Raw genomic sequence first — 19,317 nt, forward strand, 5'->3', positions numbered from 1 at the left:
AAACATTCAAAATAAAAACATACATTTGTGGAAAATCAGCTGCTTTGTTTTAATCTTTATTGTTATAATTTTATACAACCGCAAAAAAATTTTGCGGTCCTATATTGGTATGACGTTGGCGTAGTCGTCGTCCGAAGACACATTGGTTTTCGCACAATAACTTTAGTTTAAGTGATTAGATCTCTATGAAATTTTACCATAAGGTTCAATACCACAAAAGGAAGGTTGGGATCGATTTTGGGGGTTATGGTACCAACAGTTAAGGAATTAGGGGCCAAAAAGGGGCCAAAAATAAGCATTTTTTTAACTTCAAGACAATAACTTGTGTGTTAGTGTATGGATCTCTCTGACATTGTACCACAAGGTTCCATATCACAAAGGGAATGCTGGGATTGATTTTGGTAATTGCCTCAAAATTTTAGGAATAAGGGGCCAAAAAAGGGGCAAAAAACAGGCATTTTTCTAGTTTCCAGACAATAACTTGTGTTCAAGTGTATGGATCTCTCTCAAATTTTACTGCAAGGTATCATACCACAAAGGGAAGGCTGGGATTGATTTTGGGGGTAATTTCCTCAAAATTTTAGGAATAAGGGGCAAAAAAGGGGCAAAAAACAAGCATTTTTCTAGTTTCAGGACTATAACTTGTGTGTAAGTGTATGGATCTTTATGAAATTGTACTACAAGGTTCCATCACAAAGGGAAAGCTGGGTTTGAGTTTGGGGATAATTGCCCAAAACGTTTAGGAATTCGGGGCCAAAAAGGGGCCTACATTAAGGTCCAAAGGGTCCAAATTAAACTTAGTTTGATTTTAACAAAAATTGAATTCTTGGGGTTCTTATATATGCTGAATCTTAACATGTGTTTAGATTTTTGATTATGGACCCAATTTTCAAGTTGGTCCAAATTTGGGTCCAAATTAAACTTTGTTTGATTTCAACAAAAATCGAATATATGAGGTTCTTTGATATACTGAATCTAACCATGTATTTAGATTATTGATTTTTTGGCCCCGTTATCAAATTGGTCCACATTGAGGTCAAAAGGGTCCAAAATTAAACTTTGTTCAGGGGTTCAAATTAGCAGTGGTCCGAGGTCCGTGACCTTCCACTGTTGCAATCGGACTTTCGTTTTGGTTACTAGCTACGCCCGACGGACCTTCGATCTTAAAGGAAATAAAAATGATTTTTGCTGACCTTTTTAACCATCGGTATCGTCATTTTTAAGCCATATTTATATTATTATTGAAATCGAGATAAAAAAAAATGTTTCATCCCTGACCTTGCCGACGAGTGATAAAAGTTATTTTTAACCTTGTATTTCTTGGAAACACAAGGTTATAAATAGTTGCGAGAAGTCACGTGACAAATCATTTAATCAATTAGACATTTTAGAACAAAATGAGTCCGTTTCACTTTGGTGTCACGTCTTCCAAGAGAAAGCCTGAAGATTATGAACGGTCTTCAACCACAGGCACTTGTTTCTATCCATGGGAAGGTCGACTATCCATAAATATGGAAGGATATTCAACCTTCCCATGGATAGAAACAAGTGCCTGTGTCTTCAACGTCTTCAAAAGAAATCAAATGAAGATCTCACTAAAGACCAAAAATGCGATCGTGAAAAACGGGAACGGAGCCCTTCAGGAAAATCGATCGACCGTGGCTATATTTTGATGAATCAACTGGTCTAATGTCATGCACATACTGCCAGAAGTTCCCCTCTCATTCAGAAAAAGAAAGTGCACTTGTAAGGGGAACACAAAATCTTAAAATAGACCCAATGAAAATATACGAAGTGACACCCCAGCATTTATCTTGTTTAAAGCAGTGGATCCATGAAAGTAACCCAAATTTTAAGTCTAATTATGACTAAAGATTAATTGTCAGACACTAAACTTGGACAATGTATTCTCAAGCAGAATGTAAGCCTGATCAGTTAAATAGATATAAGGTTCTTTTCAACACTGCATACAGTATTGCAAAAAAGGGAAACCCTTCAGTTACTATGAATTTATTTTTGAAATCCAGTGCAAAAATGGTGTTGATGTGTAAGCAGTACTTCAATATTGAAGGTTGTAAACTGTTTATTTGCTGGATAGCCAATTTAGGCATTATATGAGAAACGAAACATCACATGCAGTTCAAATATGATGAAACAAACTAACCTCACTCCAAAAGCTCATTAATTTGTATCTTATTGAGTTATGAAATTTTTCCTGTAAAAGTAGGACCTTTCAGTTTGGAGTGTCAAAGGTCCTGGACCTTCCAGTACCAAATGTTAATTTGAACCCCTGCAATAGTACTGAAAGTGGTGTTAAACATCAACAATCAATCCTTACCACGACGATATAGACAATAGTACTGAAAGTGGTGTTAAACACTAACAATCAATCAATCCATCCTTACCACCACGATATAGACAATAGGCAGATTCCATATAAGAAATTGAAATGTCTGTCAAAATGAATAAATAAATAAAAATAATAATTACTGTTATTTTAAAGATAATCTGTGAATGTTTTGAGGAATAATGATGTTAGAAGAAATTATAAAAATAATTTTTGGATATGATTGTTTCCGTTTAAAGTAGAAATGATTAAAACAAGTTGAAAAAATGCAAAAATTTTGACAGAATTAACTCCCATTTTTTTACACAATGTTTATGTATTGCAATGCTTTATGTTGACACTTGTATACTGGTATTTACTAGTGTAGTCTGGTTATTCAAACATCCCTGTTCCCAAATTTGTTACTTTTTTTAGTCAAAAACATCTGTGATATATATTTTTTTTCATTTTCAAATATCTTGCTTTATAGCTCAGTGTCTGTCAATAAATCTTATGTCAGGAACATCGCTGTAAAAACTTTCAAAATCATTGTAGGTTCCAATATATGCCAGTTAAAACTGAAAGTCATGCTGTGCATAAGAAAAAACACATGTTGATTCTTTCATTTAACTTTATTCAAGCAATAGTTTTAACTTATATGTTTCCTACATAAGATCTGTCAAACTTGTTTTCTTATGTCTGAAACATTTGAATGTGCTAACAGTTAAAGTTCTTTGACCTGTAGTGAAATCTTGTTAGATGTTAGGCTGCAGTATTTTCCAGGAGTTTTAAAAATGACTTTCAACTAGGATTTGATTTCCAATGTCAGTCAAAAAAACCAAATATATATTGTCTGTCAAAATATCTTATGTATGAAAAATCTTATGTCAGAATCAAGTCTGTCAAAATCTTATGTCAGAAACTCAATTTGTCTGTCAAATCTTATGTCAGAAATAATAAAGTCTGTCAAATCTTATGTCAGAAAAAATAAAGTCTGTCAAATCTTATGTCAGAAAAAATAAAGTCTGTCAAATCTTATGTCAGAAACAATAAAGTCTGTCAAATCTTATGTCAGAAACATAATATTTAAGGCTTCGTTTATTTAAAAAGGATGATGCTCATAATTTTTTTTTTTGTCAAATTGTCTTTATCTTTATTAGTAAAGCATGTATTCAAAAACAGAAGTTCATTGATTATGATTTTTGCCTAACATGCTTATGGGAGTTGTTTCACTTTCTTATATGGAATCTGCCAATAGTACTGAAAGTGGTGTTAAACACCAACAAACAATCAATCATTACCACAACGGTATAGACAATAGTACTGAAAGTGGTGCTAAACATCAACAATCCATCTTTACCACCACGATATAGAAAATAGTACTGAAAGTGGTGTTAAACACCAACAATCAATTCTTACCACCACGATATAGACAATAGTACTGAAAGTGGTGTTAAACATCAACAATCAATCAATCCTTACAACCATGATATAGACAATAGTACTGAAAGTGGTGTTAAACATCAACAATCAATCCTTACCACCACGATATAGACAATAGTACTGAAAGTGGTGTTAAACATCAACAATCAATCCTTACCACCACGATATAGACAATAGTACTGAAAGTGGTGTTAAACACCAACAATCAATCAATCTCTCCTTACCACCATGATATAGAGAATAGTACTGAAAGTGGTGTTAAACACCAACAATCAATCAATCCATCCTTATGACTATGATATAGACAATAGTAGTGAAAGTGGTGTTAAACACCAACAATCAATCAATCTCTCCTTACCACCACGATATAGAGAATAGTACTGAAAGTGGTGTTAAACACCAACAATCAATCAATCAATCAATCCTTACCACCATGATGTAGACAATAGTACTGAAAGTGGTGTTAAACACCAACAATCAATCAATCAATCCTTACCACCATGATATAGACAATAGTACTGAAAGTGGTGTTAAACACCAACAATCAATCAATCCTTACCACTGAGATATAGACAATAGTACTGAAAGTGGTGTTTAACATCAACAATCAATCAATCCTTACCACCATGATATAGACAATAGTACTGAAAGTGGTGTTAAACACCAACAATCAATCAATCTCTCCTTACCACCACGATATAGAGAATAGTACTGAAAGTGGTGTTAAACACCAACAATCAATCAATCCTTACCACCATGATATAGACACTAGTACTGAAAGTGGTGTTAAACACCAACAATCAATCAATCAATCAATCCTTACCACCATGATGTAGACAATAGTACTGAAAGTGGTGTTAAACACCAACAATCAATCAATCAATCCTTACCACCACGATATAGACAATAGTACTGAAAGTGGTGTTAAACACCAACAATCAATCAATCAATCCTTACCACCACGATATAGACAATAGTACTGAAAGTGGTGTTAAACACCAACAATCAATCAATCCATCCTTACCACTACGATATAGACAATAGTACTGAAAGTGGTGTTAAACACCAACAATCAATCAATCAATCCTTACCACCTCGATATAGACAAGAGTACTGAAAGTGGTGTTAAACACCAACAATCAATCAATCAATCCTTACCACCATGATATAGACAATAGTACTGAAAGTGGTGTTAAACATCAACAATCAATCAATCAATCCTTACCACCATGATATAGACAATAGTACTGAAAGTGGTGTTAAACATCAACAATCAATCAATCCTTACCACCAAGATATAGACAATAGAACTGAAAGTGGTGTTAAACATCAACAATCAATCAATCCTTACCACCATGATGTAGACAATAGTACTGAAAGTGGTGTTAAACATCAACAATCAATCAATCCTTACCACCACGATATAGACAATAGTACTGAAAGTGGTGTTAAACACCAACAATCAATCAATCCTTACCACCACGATATAGACAATAGTACTGAAAGTGGTGTTAAACACCAACAATCAATCAATCAATCCTTACCACTACGATATAGACAATAGAAATGAAAGTGGTGTTTACCACCAACAATCAATCAATCCATCCTTACCACCAAGATATAGACAATAGTACTGAAAGTGGTGTTAAACACCAACAATCAATCAATCCTTACCACCAAGATATAGACAATAGTACTGAAAGTGGTGTTAAACACCAACAAGCAATCAATCCTTACCACCACGATATAGACAATAGTACTGAAAGTGGTGTTAAACACCAACAATCAATCCTTACCACCTCGATATAGACAATAGTACTGAAAGTGGTGTTAAACACCAACAATCAGTCACGGTATAGACAATAGTACTGAAAGTGGTGTTAAACATCAACAATCAATCCTTACCACGACGATATAGACATTAGTACTGAAAGTGGTGTTAAACATCAACAATCAATCCTTACCACGACGATATAGACATTAGTACTGAAAGTGGTGTTAAACACCAACAATCAATCAATCCATCATTACCACCACGATATAGACAAAAGTACTGAAAGTGGTGTTAAACATCAACAATCAATCCTTACCACCATGATATAGACAATAGTACTGAAAGTGGTGTTAAACATCAACAATCAATCCTTACCACCAAGATATAGACAATAGTACTGAAAGTGGTGTTAAACACCAACAATCAATCAATCCTTACCACCTCGATATAGACAATAGTACTGAAAGTGGTGTTAAACACCAACAAGCAATCAATCCTTACCACCACGATATAGACAATAGTGCTGAAAATGGTGTTAAACACCAACAATCAATCAATCCTTACCACCTCGATATAGACAATAGTACTGAAAGTGGTATAAAAAACCAACAATCAATCAATCCTTACCACCACGATATAGACAATAGTACTGAAAGTGGTGTTAAACACCAACAATCAATCAATCAATCCTTACCACCATGATATAGACAATAGTACTGAAAGCGGTGTTAAACACCAACAATCAATCAATCCATCCTTACCACTACGATATAGACAATAGTACTGAAAGTGGTGTTTAACATCAACAATCAATCAATCCTTACCACCTCGATATAGACAATAGTACTGAGAGTGGTGTTAAACATCAACAATCAATCAATCCTTACCACCAAGATATAGACAATAGTACTGAAAGTGGTGTTAAACACCAACAATCAATCAATCCATCCTTACCCAGTGTTCTCCCCAGGCCGTTTTAGCGTCGTGGTACGGCGACGCTATATTTTTTCCCGTGATGCTATAATAATTCCGGCGACTCTATAATCATTTTGAGGATGCTATTTTTCTTCTTTCTATATCGTAAATCCATGTCCTAAATTTTGAACTTTCATCTAATTACCGCGTATGATCATAAAAATTATATCACCTTTAAGTGTAATCCCCTGAAATCGGACAATAGAGGCATTTAAGAGTGATTAAAAAGGTGTTAATTGCCTTTTGGGTGATAACTGTTTGGATACGAATACCCCAAGCTGACACTTGTGACATGATTAATACCAAGTGGTCTGTCTGCAATTGCAAATTAAGACATGGAAAAAATGTAATCATAAAACAATTCGAAATCTACGTTTTGCATTACGGAAATTCAAAGATACAAACGATTTTTCTCTTTAAAAATGAGGTTTGGTCGTTTATTTTTACAACTTTCATAAAATTACTTTCTTTCTCTTCCGCCGGTACTACTTGTTAATCGAGAGCGAACATATCGGTTTTGGGCTCAATAAGTTGGCTTAAGTTTATGTTTCATCCATTTAATACATCAAAAGCGTCACATTCGTTCCCAATCTCTTGTCAAACATTGTTTATTTTCGTTAATTTTTCTTCGGCCGCCATTGACTACTTTTGTGCAAACTACCGATTGGAACCGGACCAGATATGACAAAAATCCGCATTTTCACAATAATAACTACAGATGCACAAATGGCACAGCAGACAGAAAAAAATATACCAAAAAGAGAAAACTATGCATTAACAGACTATTTGTTAGATAACTTTGTTAAAAATATCTATCACCTTGATATAAAGAAACAACTGGGACTAATTCATTGACTACCATGAAACAATGAATTTTTAGACATGAAAAATTTTTTTTAATTGAAATTTTATTGCTATATGATACTTTCTTTTCTTTTACTTGATATTTAGTATTGTATATATATAAAGGTTGCACTATAATAAACCATTCACTCATTCATTTAGTTGGGTAGGTAGGGTAACTAGAACCAGAGACATATATTGTATTATATGTCTCTGCTAGAACCACACATATATTGTTATATGGCCCAAGAGGAAAACAATAATTCTGTACAGTAACTATAAATGAATATAGAAAACATAAACTGAAACAACTGTTATCATGGTTATATTTTAATTGTATTCTCAGTTATGAATTGAACAATATAAACATTGTACCATAAAGGAAATAGAGCATCACCACGACGCGACAAATGACATTGAAAAAAATAGTTTATTTTTTTTACGCCAAATGTGATGCTATCCAAAATACCTGGGGAGAACACTGCTTACCACTACGATATAGACAATAGTACTGAAGTTGGTGTTAAACATCAACAGTCAATCCTTACCACCACGATATAGACAATAGTACTGAAAGTGGTGTTAAACACCAACAATCAATCCTTACCACATTGATATAGGCAATAGTGTTGAAAGTAGTGTTAAACATCAACAATCAATCAATCCTTACCACCACGATATAGACAATAGTACTGAAAGTGGTGTTAAACATCAACAATCAATCAATCCTTACCACCACGATATAGACAATAGTACTGAAAGTGGTGTTAAACATCAACAATCAATCCATCCTTACCACCATACTGAAAGTGGTGTTAAACATCAACAATCAATCAATCCTTACCACCACGATATAGACAATAGTACTGAAAGTGGTGTTAAACATCAACAATCAATCAATCAATCCTTACCACCACGATATAGACAATAGAACTGAAAGTGGTGTTAAACATCAACAATCAATCAATCCTTACCACCACGATATAGACAATAGTACTGAAAGTGGTGTTAAACATCAACAATCAATCAATCAATCCTTACCACCACGATATAGACAATAGTACTGAAAGTGGTGCTAAACATCAACAATCAATCAATCCTTACCACCACGATATAGACAATAGTACTGAAAGTGGTGTTAAACACCAACAATCAATCAATCCTTAACACCTCGAAATAGACAATAGTACTGAAAGTGGTGTTAAACACCAACAATCAATCCTTACCACCACGATATAGACAATAGTACTGAAAGTGGTGTTAAACACCAACAATCAATCTATCAATCCTTACCACCAAGATATAGACAATAGTACTGAAAGTGGTGTTAAACACCAAAAATCAATCAATTCGTACCACCACGATATAGACAATAGAACTGAATGTGGTGTTAAACACCAACAATCAATCAATCAATCCTTACCACCACGATATAGACAATAGTACTGAAAGTGGTGTTTAACACCAACAATCAATCCATCAATCCTTACCACCAAGATATAGACAATAGTACTGAAAGTGGTGTTAAACACCAACAATCAATCAATCCTTACCACCTCGATATAGACAATAGTACTGAAAGTGGTGTTAAACACCAACAATCAATCCTTACCACCACGATATAGACAATAGTACTGAAAGTGGTGTTAAACACCAAAAATCAATCAATTCTTACCACCACGATATAGACAATAGTACTGAAAGTGGTGTTAAACACCAACAATCAATCAATCCTTACCACCTCGATATAGACAATAGTACTGAAAGTGGTGTTAAGCACCAACAATCAATCAATCCTTACCACCAAGATATAGACAATAGTACTGAAAGTGGTGTTAAACATCAACAATCAATTCTTACCACCACGATATAGACAATAGTACTGAAAGTGGTGTTAAACACCAACAATCAATCAACCCTTACCACCAAGATATAGACAATAGAACTGAAAGTGGTGTTTAACATCAACAATCAATCAATCCTTACCACCACGATATAGACAATAGTACTGAAAGTGGTGTTAAACACCAACAATCAATCAATCCTTACCACCATGATATAGACAATAGTGCTGAAAGTGGTGTTAAGCACCAACAATCAATCAATCCTCACCACCACGATATAGACAATAGTACTGAAAGTAGTGTTAAACACCAACAATCAATCAATCCATCCTTACCACCACGATATAGACATTAGTACTGAAAGTGGTGTTAAACACCAACAATCAATCCTTACCACATTGATATAGGCAATAGTGTTGAAAGTAGTGTTAAACATCAACAATCAATCAATCCTTACCACCACGATATAGACAATAGTACTGAAAGTGGTGTTAAACATCAACAATCAATCTATCCTTACCACCTCGATATAGACAATAGTACTGAAAGTGGTGTTAAACATCAACAATCAATCAATCCTTACCACCACGATATAGACAATAGTACTGAAAGTGGTGTTAAACATCAACAATCAATCCATCCTTACCACCATACTGAAAGTGGTGTTAAACATCAACAATCAATCAATCCTTACCACCACGATATAGACAATAGTACTGAAAGTGGTGTTAAACATCAACAATCAATCAATCAATCCTTACCACCACGATATAGACAATAGAACTGAAAGTGGTGTTAAACACCAACAATCAATCATCAATCCTTACCACCATGATATAGACAATAGTACTGAAAGTGGTGTTAAACACCAACAATTAATCAATCAATCCTTACCACAACGATATAGACAATAGTACTGAAAGTGGTGTTAAACACCAACAATCAATCAATCCTTACCACCTCGATATAGACAATAGTACTGAAAGTGGTGCTAAACATCAACAATCAATCAATCCTTACCACCACGATATAGACAATAGTACTGAAAGTGGTGTTAAACACCAACAATCAATCAATCCTTACCACCTCGATATAGACAATAGTACTGAAAGTGGTGTTAAACACCAACAATCAATCTATCAATCCTTACCACCAAGATATAGACAATAGTACTGAAAGTGGTGTTAAACACCAAAAATCAATCAATTCTTACCACCACGATATAGACAATAGTACTGAATGTGGTGTTAAACACCAACAATCAATCAATCAATCCTTACCACCACGATATAGACAATAGTACTTAAAGTGGTGTTTAACACCAACAATCAATCCATCAATCCTTACCACCACGATATAGACAATAGTACTGAAAGTGGTGTTAAACACCAACAATCAATCTATCAATCCTTACCACCAAGATATAGACAATAGTACTGAAAGTGGTGTTAAACACCCAAAATCAATCAATCCTTACCACCAAGATATAGACAATAGTACTGAAAGTGGTGTTAAACACCAACAATCAATCAACCCTTACCACCAAGATATAGACAATAGAACTGAAAGTGGTGTTTAACATCAACAATCAATCAATCCTTACCACCACGATATAGACAATAGTACTGAAAGTGGTGTTAAACATCAACAATCAATCAATCCATCCTTACCACCAAGATATAGACAATAGTACTGAAAGTGGTGTTAAACACCAACAATCAATCAATCCTTACCACCATGATATAGACAATAGTACTGAAAGTGGTGTTAAGCACCAACAATCAATCAATCCTCACCACCACGATATAGACAATAGTACTGAAAGTAGTGTTAAACACCAACAATCAATCAATCCTTACCACCAAGATATAGACATTAGTACTGAAAGTGGTGTTAAACACCAACAATCAATCCATCATTACCACCACGATATAGACAATAGAACTGAAAGTGGTTTTAAACATCAACAATCAATCAATCAATCCTTACCACCACGATATAGACAATAGTACTGAAAGTGGTGTTAAACACCAACAATCAATCAATCCTTACCACCACGATATAGACAATAGTACTGAATTTGAAAGTGGTGTTAAACACCAACAATCAATCAATCCTTACCACCACGATATAGACAATAGTACTGGAATTGGTGTTAAACATCAACAATCAATCAATCCTTACCAGCACGATATAGACAATAGTACTGAAAGTGGTGTTAAACACCAAAAATCAATCAATCCTTACCACCAAGATATAGACAATAGTACTGAAAGTGGTGTTAAACACCAACAATCAATCAACCCTTACCACCAAGATATAGACAATAGAACTGAAAGTGGTGTTTAACATCAACAATCAATCAATCCTTACCACCACGATATAGACAATAGTACTGAAAGTGGTGTTAAACATCAACAATCAATCAATCCTTACCACCACGATATAGACAATAGTACTGAAAGTGGTGTTAAACACCAACAATCAATCAATCCTTACCACCACGATATAGACAATAGTACTGAAAGTGGTGTTAAGCACCAACAATCAATCAATCCTCACCACGATATAGACAATAGTACTGAAAGTAGTGTTAAACACCAACAATCAATCAATCCTTACCACCACGATATAGACATTAGTACTGAAAGTGGTGTTAAACACCAAAAATCAATCCATCATTACCACCACGATATAGACAATAGAACTGAAAGTGGTTTTAAACATCAACAATCAATCAATCAATCCTTACCACCACGATATAGACAATAGTACTGAAAGTGGTGTTAAACACCAACAATCAATCAATCCTTACCACCACGATATAGACAATAGTACTGAATTTGAAAGTGGTGTTAAACACCAACAATCAATCAATCCTTACCACCACGATATAGACAATAGTACTGGAATTGGTGTTAAACATCAACAATCAATCAATCCTTACCAGCACGATATAGACAATAGTACTGAAAGTGGTGTTAAACACCAACAATCAATCAATCAATCCAATTTAGTTTTTGCCAAAATGCCAAGGTTCTCAAGCGATACACTCTTGTTTGAGGCTCTTGTCTAATTTTCATTTCTGCTTTTTATCTTTAAACTACAAAACCTGGTTGAGCAAAAATGATCAGCAAGACAGGTTTTGGCAGAAATTTTCCAATAAACACAAATATTCTTGTTGCATTGTTTAAATTTTGAGGGGCAAAAATGCTGGGTAAGCCATATACAGGCTCCTTCGAGCCTATATAGTTTAGTTATACCCCAAATACTATCTTAGCTTAAGGGACAATTTTATTTTACGGTTGAACATATCTGTACTTAATTTACCACAAATTACATACTTCAAATGGAGGTTATCCAAAAATTGACGGAGACATAATCAAGACAAATGGTAACAAGTGTAAGGTCACAGAATATTAGAATATTCTACAGTTGGAATAATTTTCGATTCAAAGGTGCATTTAAAATGCTCTTGCAAATAAACACAAAGTAAATTCAAAAACAACCTGTACACTTTAAATCTGGGCCTCACAATTTTTTGGAAAATATGAAAATTTTATCGATAAATATATTATATAATGTGTAACATTTTTATTGTATATTATTTTTGGGGGGTTTATATTTTAGAAATTTAATAGTTCTACAAGAAATATGAGTAAAGGTATATTCACAGTGCATATTCCTTATTTTTCAGTCTGTCATGTCAGAGGAATCTTCAGGTGTGACTGCTGGTCAAGGGATGGAAGGTAATTTTCATTAATAATTTCTGTAATAAATATTTGGTATTTTAAAAGTGTTTGGTGTATATGTCTGTCTGGCAGAGTTCATATCAGGATCTTTTGTGGCCAACTACATACCTTAAATTCGAAATTATTGCGTGCATTTATTATTGCGATTTTTTTGTACGACCGCAAATTTATTTGCAGTAGTATTATGTTATGGTGTTGTCTGCGTCTGCGTCTGAAGACATTTTGGTTCGCAGACAATAACTTGATTATAAGTTCATGGATCTCTATGAAATTTTAGCACAACATTCCATACCACTAAAGAACGGTTGGGATTGTTTCGGGGGGCTATTGTCCTAGCTATTTAGCTCACCTGGCCCAAAGGGCCAAGTGAGCTTTTCTCATCACTTGGCGTCCGTCGTCCGTTGTCGTCGTCCGTTAACTTTTACAAAAATCTTCTCCTCTGAAACTACTAGGCCAAATTTAACCAAACTTGGCCACAATCATCATTAGGGTGTCTAGTTTAAAAAATGTGTCCGATGACCCGGTCAACCAACCAAGATGGCCGACATGGCTATAAATAGAACATAGGGGTAAAATGTAGATTTTGGCTTATATCTCTGAAACCAAAGCATTTAGAGCAAATCTGACATGGGGTAAAATTGTTTATCAGGTCAAGATCTATCTGCCCTGAAATTTTCAGATGAATCAAACATCCCGTTGCTGCCCCTGAATTGGTAATTTTAAGAAAATTTTGCAGCTTTTGGTTATTATCTTGAATATTATTATAGGTAGAGATAAACTGTTAACAGCAATAATGTACAGCAAAGTAAGATCTACAAATAAGTCAAACTGACCAAAATTGTCAATTGACCCCTTAAGGAGTTATTGCCCTTTATAGTAAATTTTTTACAATTTTCATAAATTTTGTAAATTTTTGTAAAGGTTATTGTCGTAGCTGTTTAGGAATTAGGGGCCAAAAAGGGGCCAAAAACAAGCATTTTTCATGTTTCAGGACAATAATTGGTGTATAAGAATATAGATTTCTATGAAATTTTACCACAAGGTTCCATACTTCAAAGAAGTTTAGAATGAGGTTTGTCGAGCCTGCGACTTTTGTCGCAAAAAAAGTCGCAAAAGCGAGACATAGTGATCCTACATTCCGTCGTCGTCGTCGGTGGGGGCATCCACAAATATTCACTCTGTGGTTAAAAGTTTTTGAAATTTTAATAACTTTCTTAAACTATCCTGGATTTCTACCAAACTTGGACAGAAGCTTGTTTATGATCATTCATAAGACAGTATCCAGAAGTAAATTTTGCAAAAAAAAAAAATCCTGTTTATCCGTATTTTACTTATAAATAGACTTAGTTTTTCTGCCAGTTAACATTACATTCACTCTGTGGTTAAAGTTTTTAAAATTTTAATAACTTTCTTAATCTATCCTGGATTTCTACCAAACTTGGACAGAAGCTTGTTTATGATCATAAGACAGTATCTAGAAAGAAATTTTGTAAAAATTTATTACCTGTTTTTTCGTATACTACTGGACTTAGTTTTTCTTCCAGTTAACATTACATATAGTCTGCAGTTAAAGTTTTAAAAACATTTATAAGTTCCATAAACCATCCTGGATTCTTACCAGACTTGGACAGAAGCTTCTTACAATCAAAAGATAGTATCTAGAGGAAAATGTTTAAAAAAAATTTCCCCATTTTTGTTGAGCCTGCGACTAACGGCAAAAGTAGGCGAGACACTGGGTTCTGCGGAACCCTTACGAATTTTTGAGTGTCATGGCCCATACCGTTTAATAATTAGGGGTCGAAAAGGGGCAGAAGACAATTATTTTTCTAGGTTGCAGGCAATAACTTGAATATAAGTGTATGGATCTCTATTCAATTTTAGCACAAGGTTCCATACCACAATAGGAAGGTTGGGTTTTTTTTCGGGGGTTATTATAGTAGCTGTTTAGGAATTAGGGACCAGAAAGAGCCTAACAAAAACAATTATTTGTCTGGTTCACAGACAATAACTTGTATAACTGTATATATCTGTATAAAATTTAAGCACAAGGTTGCATTCCACAATAGGAAGGATGGGATTTATTTTGGGGGTTATTGTTGTAGCTATTTAGTAAGTAAGGACCAAAAAGGGATCAAAACAAGCATTTTTCATGTTTCAGGACACTAATTTGTGTATTAGAGTGGGTTTCTATGAAACTTTACTACAAGGTTCCATACTTCAAAAGGAATGTTGAGAGTGATTTTAGGGGTCATGGTCCAAACCGTTTAATAATAAGGGGCTGAAAAGGGGCAAAAAAAACAAGGATTTTCTGTTTTCTGGACAATAATTTGAGTATAAGCCTATTTATTGCTATTTAATTGTGCCACAAGTTGTTATACCATATAATATAGTTTGGTATTGATTTTAGGTGTTATAACCTTATTGGTTTAGTTAAAAGAGGCCCAAACCAATACTTTGTATAAATTGCTAATTGTTTAGCAATTTCAGTGGTGTTTAATTCAATAGTCTTGAATTCTTTGGGGTCTTTAATATGCTGAATCTAATTAGGTATTTAATATTTGGATTTTAGGGTCTGTTTTTGAAATGATTCATATTAAGGTCCAAAGGGTCCAAAATTAAACTTTGTTTGATTTCTTTAGAAATTGAACTATTTGTGTTCCTTGATATACTGGATCTAATTGTGTTATAAGATTTTTTGAATCTGAGGCCTGTTTTCAAATTGATCCACATTAACATGATTAAGGTCCATGGGTCCTAAATACAACTTTTTTTTTATTTAAAAAAAAATTGAATTCTTGGAGTTCTTTGATATGCTGTATCTAAAGGTGTATTAAGATTTTTGATTTGGGGCATGGTCGGCCCACATTAAGGTCCAAAGGGTCCAAAATTAAACTTTGTTTGATTTAAAGAAAAAAAAATAGTTGGGCTTCTTTGATATGCTGAATCGAAGCTTGTATTTAGATATTTGATTTTGGGCACAGTATTCAACATGGTTCAAATTGGGGTCCAAAATTGAACATTTTTTGATAACATCAAAAATTAAATTGTTTGTGTTATTTGATATGGTCAATATAATAGTGTTTTAAATTTTTTGATTTTGTGCTTGGTTTTCAAAGTTGGTCCAAATTTGGGTCCAAAATTAGACTGTTTGATTTCTTCAAAAAATAAATCATTGGTGTTCTTTAATGTGTGCAATCTAACAGTGTTTAAAATTTTTGATTTTGGGCTTGTTTTTCAAACTGGACCCCATAAAGGTCCAAAGTATCCAAAATAAAACTTAGTTTGATTTTAACAAAAAAATGAAACAATGTGGTTATTTGATATGCTGAATCCAACCATGTATTTAGAATTTGAATAATGGACCATAATTGGTAAATGTCTAATTTTGAAATTATTTAAGAACTTATACCACATTCATTCTGTCATGTCTGTGTCAGAAACTATGCTTTTATTACATATTTGCTCAGAATCTAAATTCAGAGACGTTATAGGAAAATTAACAGAAATTTTAATTCGGGTCATAGTTGAAAATAGATAAAACACCAAATCAATTTTAGAGAACTATTTTTGTGGTATACATCACTGGTTCATGGAAAATAAATTAGTTTAAAGACAATAACTTTAGTATAAGTGTATGGATGTGTAAGAAATTGAAGCACAAGGTTCCATACCACAATTGGAGGGTTGGGATATTAAATAGTTAATCAAGCTCTACATTTATAGATTTATTAGGTCTTTCCACTTTTCTGTGGAAAGACCTATTGTATTTGTTCTGATTATTATTATTATTATTATTATTAGCTCACCTGACCTGAAAGGTCAAGTGAGCTTTTCTCATCACTTTGCGTCTGTCGTCCGTAAACTTTTACAAAAATCTTCTCCTCTGAAACTACTGGGCCAAATTTGACCAAACTTGGCCACAATCATCATTGGGGTATCTAGTTTAAAAAATATGTCCGATGACCCCGCCAACCAACCAAGATGGCCGCCATGGCTAAAAATAGAACATAGGGGTAAAATGTAGATTTTGGCTTATATCTCTGAAACCAAAGCATTTAGAGCTAATCTGACATGGGGTAAATTGTTTATCAGGTCAAGATCTATCTGCCCTGAAATTTTCAGATGAATTGGACAACCCGTTGTTGGGTTGCTGCCCCTGAATTGGTAATTTTAAGGAAATTTTGCTGTTTTTGGTTATTATCTTGAATGTTATTATAGATAGAGATAAACTGTAAACAGCAATAATGTTCAGCAAAGTATGATCTACAAATAAGTCAACTTGACCAAAATGGTCAGTTGACCCCTTAAGGAGTTATTGCCCTTTATAGTCAATTTTTAACCATTTTTCGTAAATTTTTGTAATCTTTTACAAAAATCTTCTCCTCTGAAACTACTAAGACAAATTTAACCAAAATTGTCCACAATCATCATTAGGGTATCTTGTTTAAAAAATGTGTCCGATGACCCTGCCCGCAAACCAAGATGGCCGACATGGCAAAAAAATAATACATAGGGTAAAAAGCAGTTTTTGGCTCATATCTCTGAAACCAAAGCATTTAGAGCAAATCTGATGGTATAAAATTGTTCATTAGGTCAAGATCTATCTGCCCTGAAATTTTCAGACCAATCGGGCAACATGTTGTTGGGTTGCTGCCCCTGAATTGGTAATTTTAAGAAAATTTTGCAGCTTTTGGTTATTATCTTGAATATTATTATAGATAGAGATAAACTGTAACCAGCAATAATGTACAGCAAAGTTAGATCTACAAATAAGTCAACATGACCAAAATTGTCAATTGACCCCTTAAGGAGTTATTGCCCTTTATAGTCAATTTTTACAATTTTCATAAATTTTGTAAATTTTTGTAAATTTTTACAAAATAATATCCACTGAACCTACTGGGCCAAGTTCATTATAGATAGAGATAATAGTAAGGAGCAAGAATGTTCAGTAAAGTAAGATCTACAAACACATCACCATCACCAAAACACAATTTTGTCATGAATCCATCTGTGTCCATTGTTTAATATGCACATATACCAAGGTGAGCGACACAGGCTCTTTAGAGCCTCTTGTTGTTTTTTTTTTTCTTCCGCCTAATTTTGTTCTCGCGTAAAATTTTTGTTTCGCAAGATGTCGCTTAGATATTTCTTATATAGTATCATACAGTTTATGCGCTTTTTATTTTCACCCATTCTAAGTCGAACAATTTTCTTTGTAGGAGTTATCTCCCTGAACACTGTTTTCCTTGGGATTGCATCTCCTTCGTAACAAATAAAGATATCGACAAAATTCTTTTTCTAAATTGTTTGTTACATCCTCAGGAATTTTTGCCTAATTTGGATCGAATCGATCCAGTGAGATCTTAAAGGAGTTATCTGCCTTTACCAAATTAATTTGTCGTTATGTTTTTGTAACACGTAAACCGTAAGCGTATAAAAAAAATTTGACCAAAATGTTAGTCGCGACATGATATAACTGGAAAGTTTTTGTCAAAATGGTACGCGTCATTGTTTTAGGGGTTCCATGCCACTGAAATAGTAAAATGAACAAAATGAACTAATTATAGCCTCAAACTTTGCAGGTATCATGATGTATACATGCATCTTATCTTAATTTATCAACCAAGGTCCACCATCCTCCACCTCCCCTCCCCTCCCCCCCTTTTTAGCTCACCTGGCCCGAAGGGCCAAGTGAGTTTTTCTCATCACTTGGCGTCCGTCGTCCGTCGTCGGCGTTAACTTTTTATACGACCGCAAAAAAATTTTGTGGTCGTATATTGGTATGACGTTGGCGTCGTCGTCGTCGTCGTCCCGCGTCGTCGTCCGAAGACACATTGGTTTTCGCACTCTAACTTTAGTTTAACATGTTTAAGTGAATGGATCTTTTAGAAATTTGACCATAAGGTTAAATACCACAAAAGGAAGGTTAGGATTGATTTTGGGGGTTATGGTACCAACAGTTAAGGAATAAGGGGCCAAAAAGGGGCCAAAAATAAGCATTTTCTAGTTTCCAGACAATAACTGTGGAACGGTGTATGGATCTCTCTGAAATTATACTACAAGTTCCCATACCACAAAGGGATGGTTAGGATTTGCTTTGGGGGGTAATGGCTCAAACCGTTTAGGAATTAGGGGCAAAAAAGGGGGAAAAACAAGGTTGTCCTGGTTAATGGATAGATACTTTAGTACAAAACATAATTTAAAGCAGTGTAAGGGAGATAAATCAAATACATCATTGAAATTATCCCCCTTACACTGCTTTTAAATTATGTATAAAGTAATGGTTAATGAACAATAAAGATAATTTAAAACAGTGTAAGGGAGGTAATCCAAATACAACGTTTTGGTTACTTCCCT

The 19,317-nt window shown here is 34.2% G+C and overlaps 1 protein-coding gene across 1 annotated transcript in view; it reads left to right on the top strand.

Annotated features, from left to right (window-relative positions):
- Nucleotides 1-19,317, top strand: part of LOC127731863 (uncharacterized) — a 198,425-nt gene that overhangs the window by 116,571 nt on the left and 62,537 nt on the right. Inside the window, exon 10 of the mRNA XM_052240728.1 lies at nt 12,903-12,954. Coding sequence (XP_052096688.1) covers nt 12,903-12,954 — 52 coding nt within the window. The remainder of the gene's footprint in view (nt 1-12,902; nt 12,955-19,317) is intronic.

The sequence above is a fragment of the Mytilus californianus genome, unplaced genomic scaffold (genome assembly GCF_021869535.1).
Source record: "Mytilus californianus isolate M0D057914Y unplaced genomic scaffold, xbMytCali1.0.p SCAF_21, whole genome shotgun sequence".
Lineage (NCBI taxonomy): Eukaryota > Metazoa > Mollusca > Bivalvia > Mytilida > Mytilidae > Mytilus > Mytilus californianus.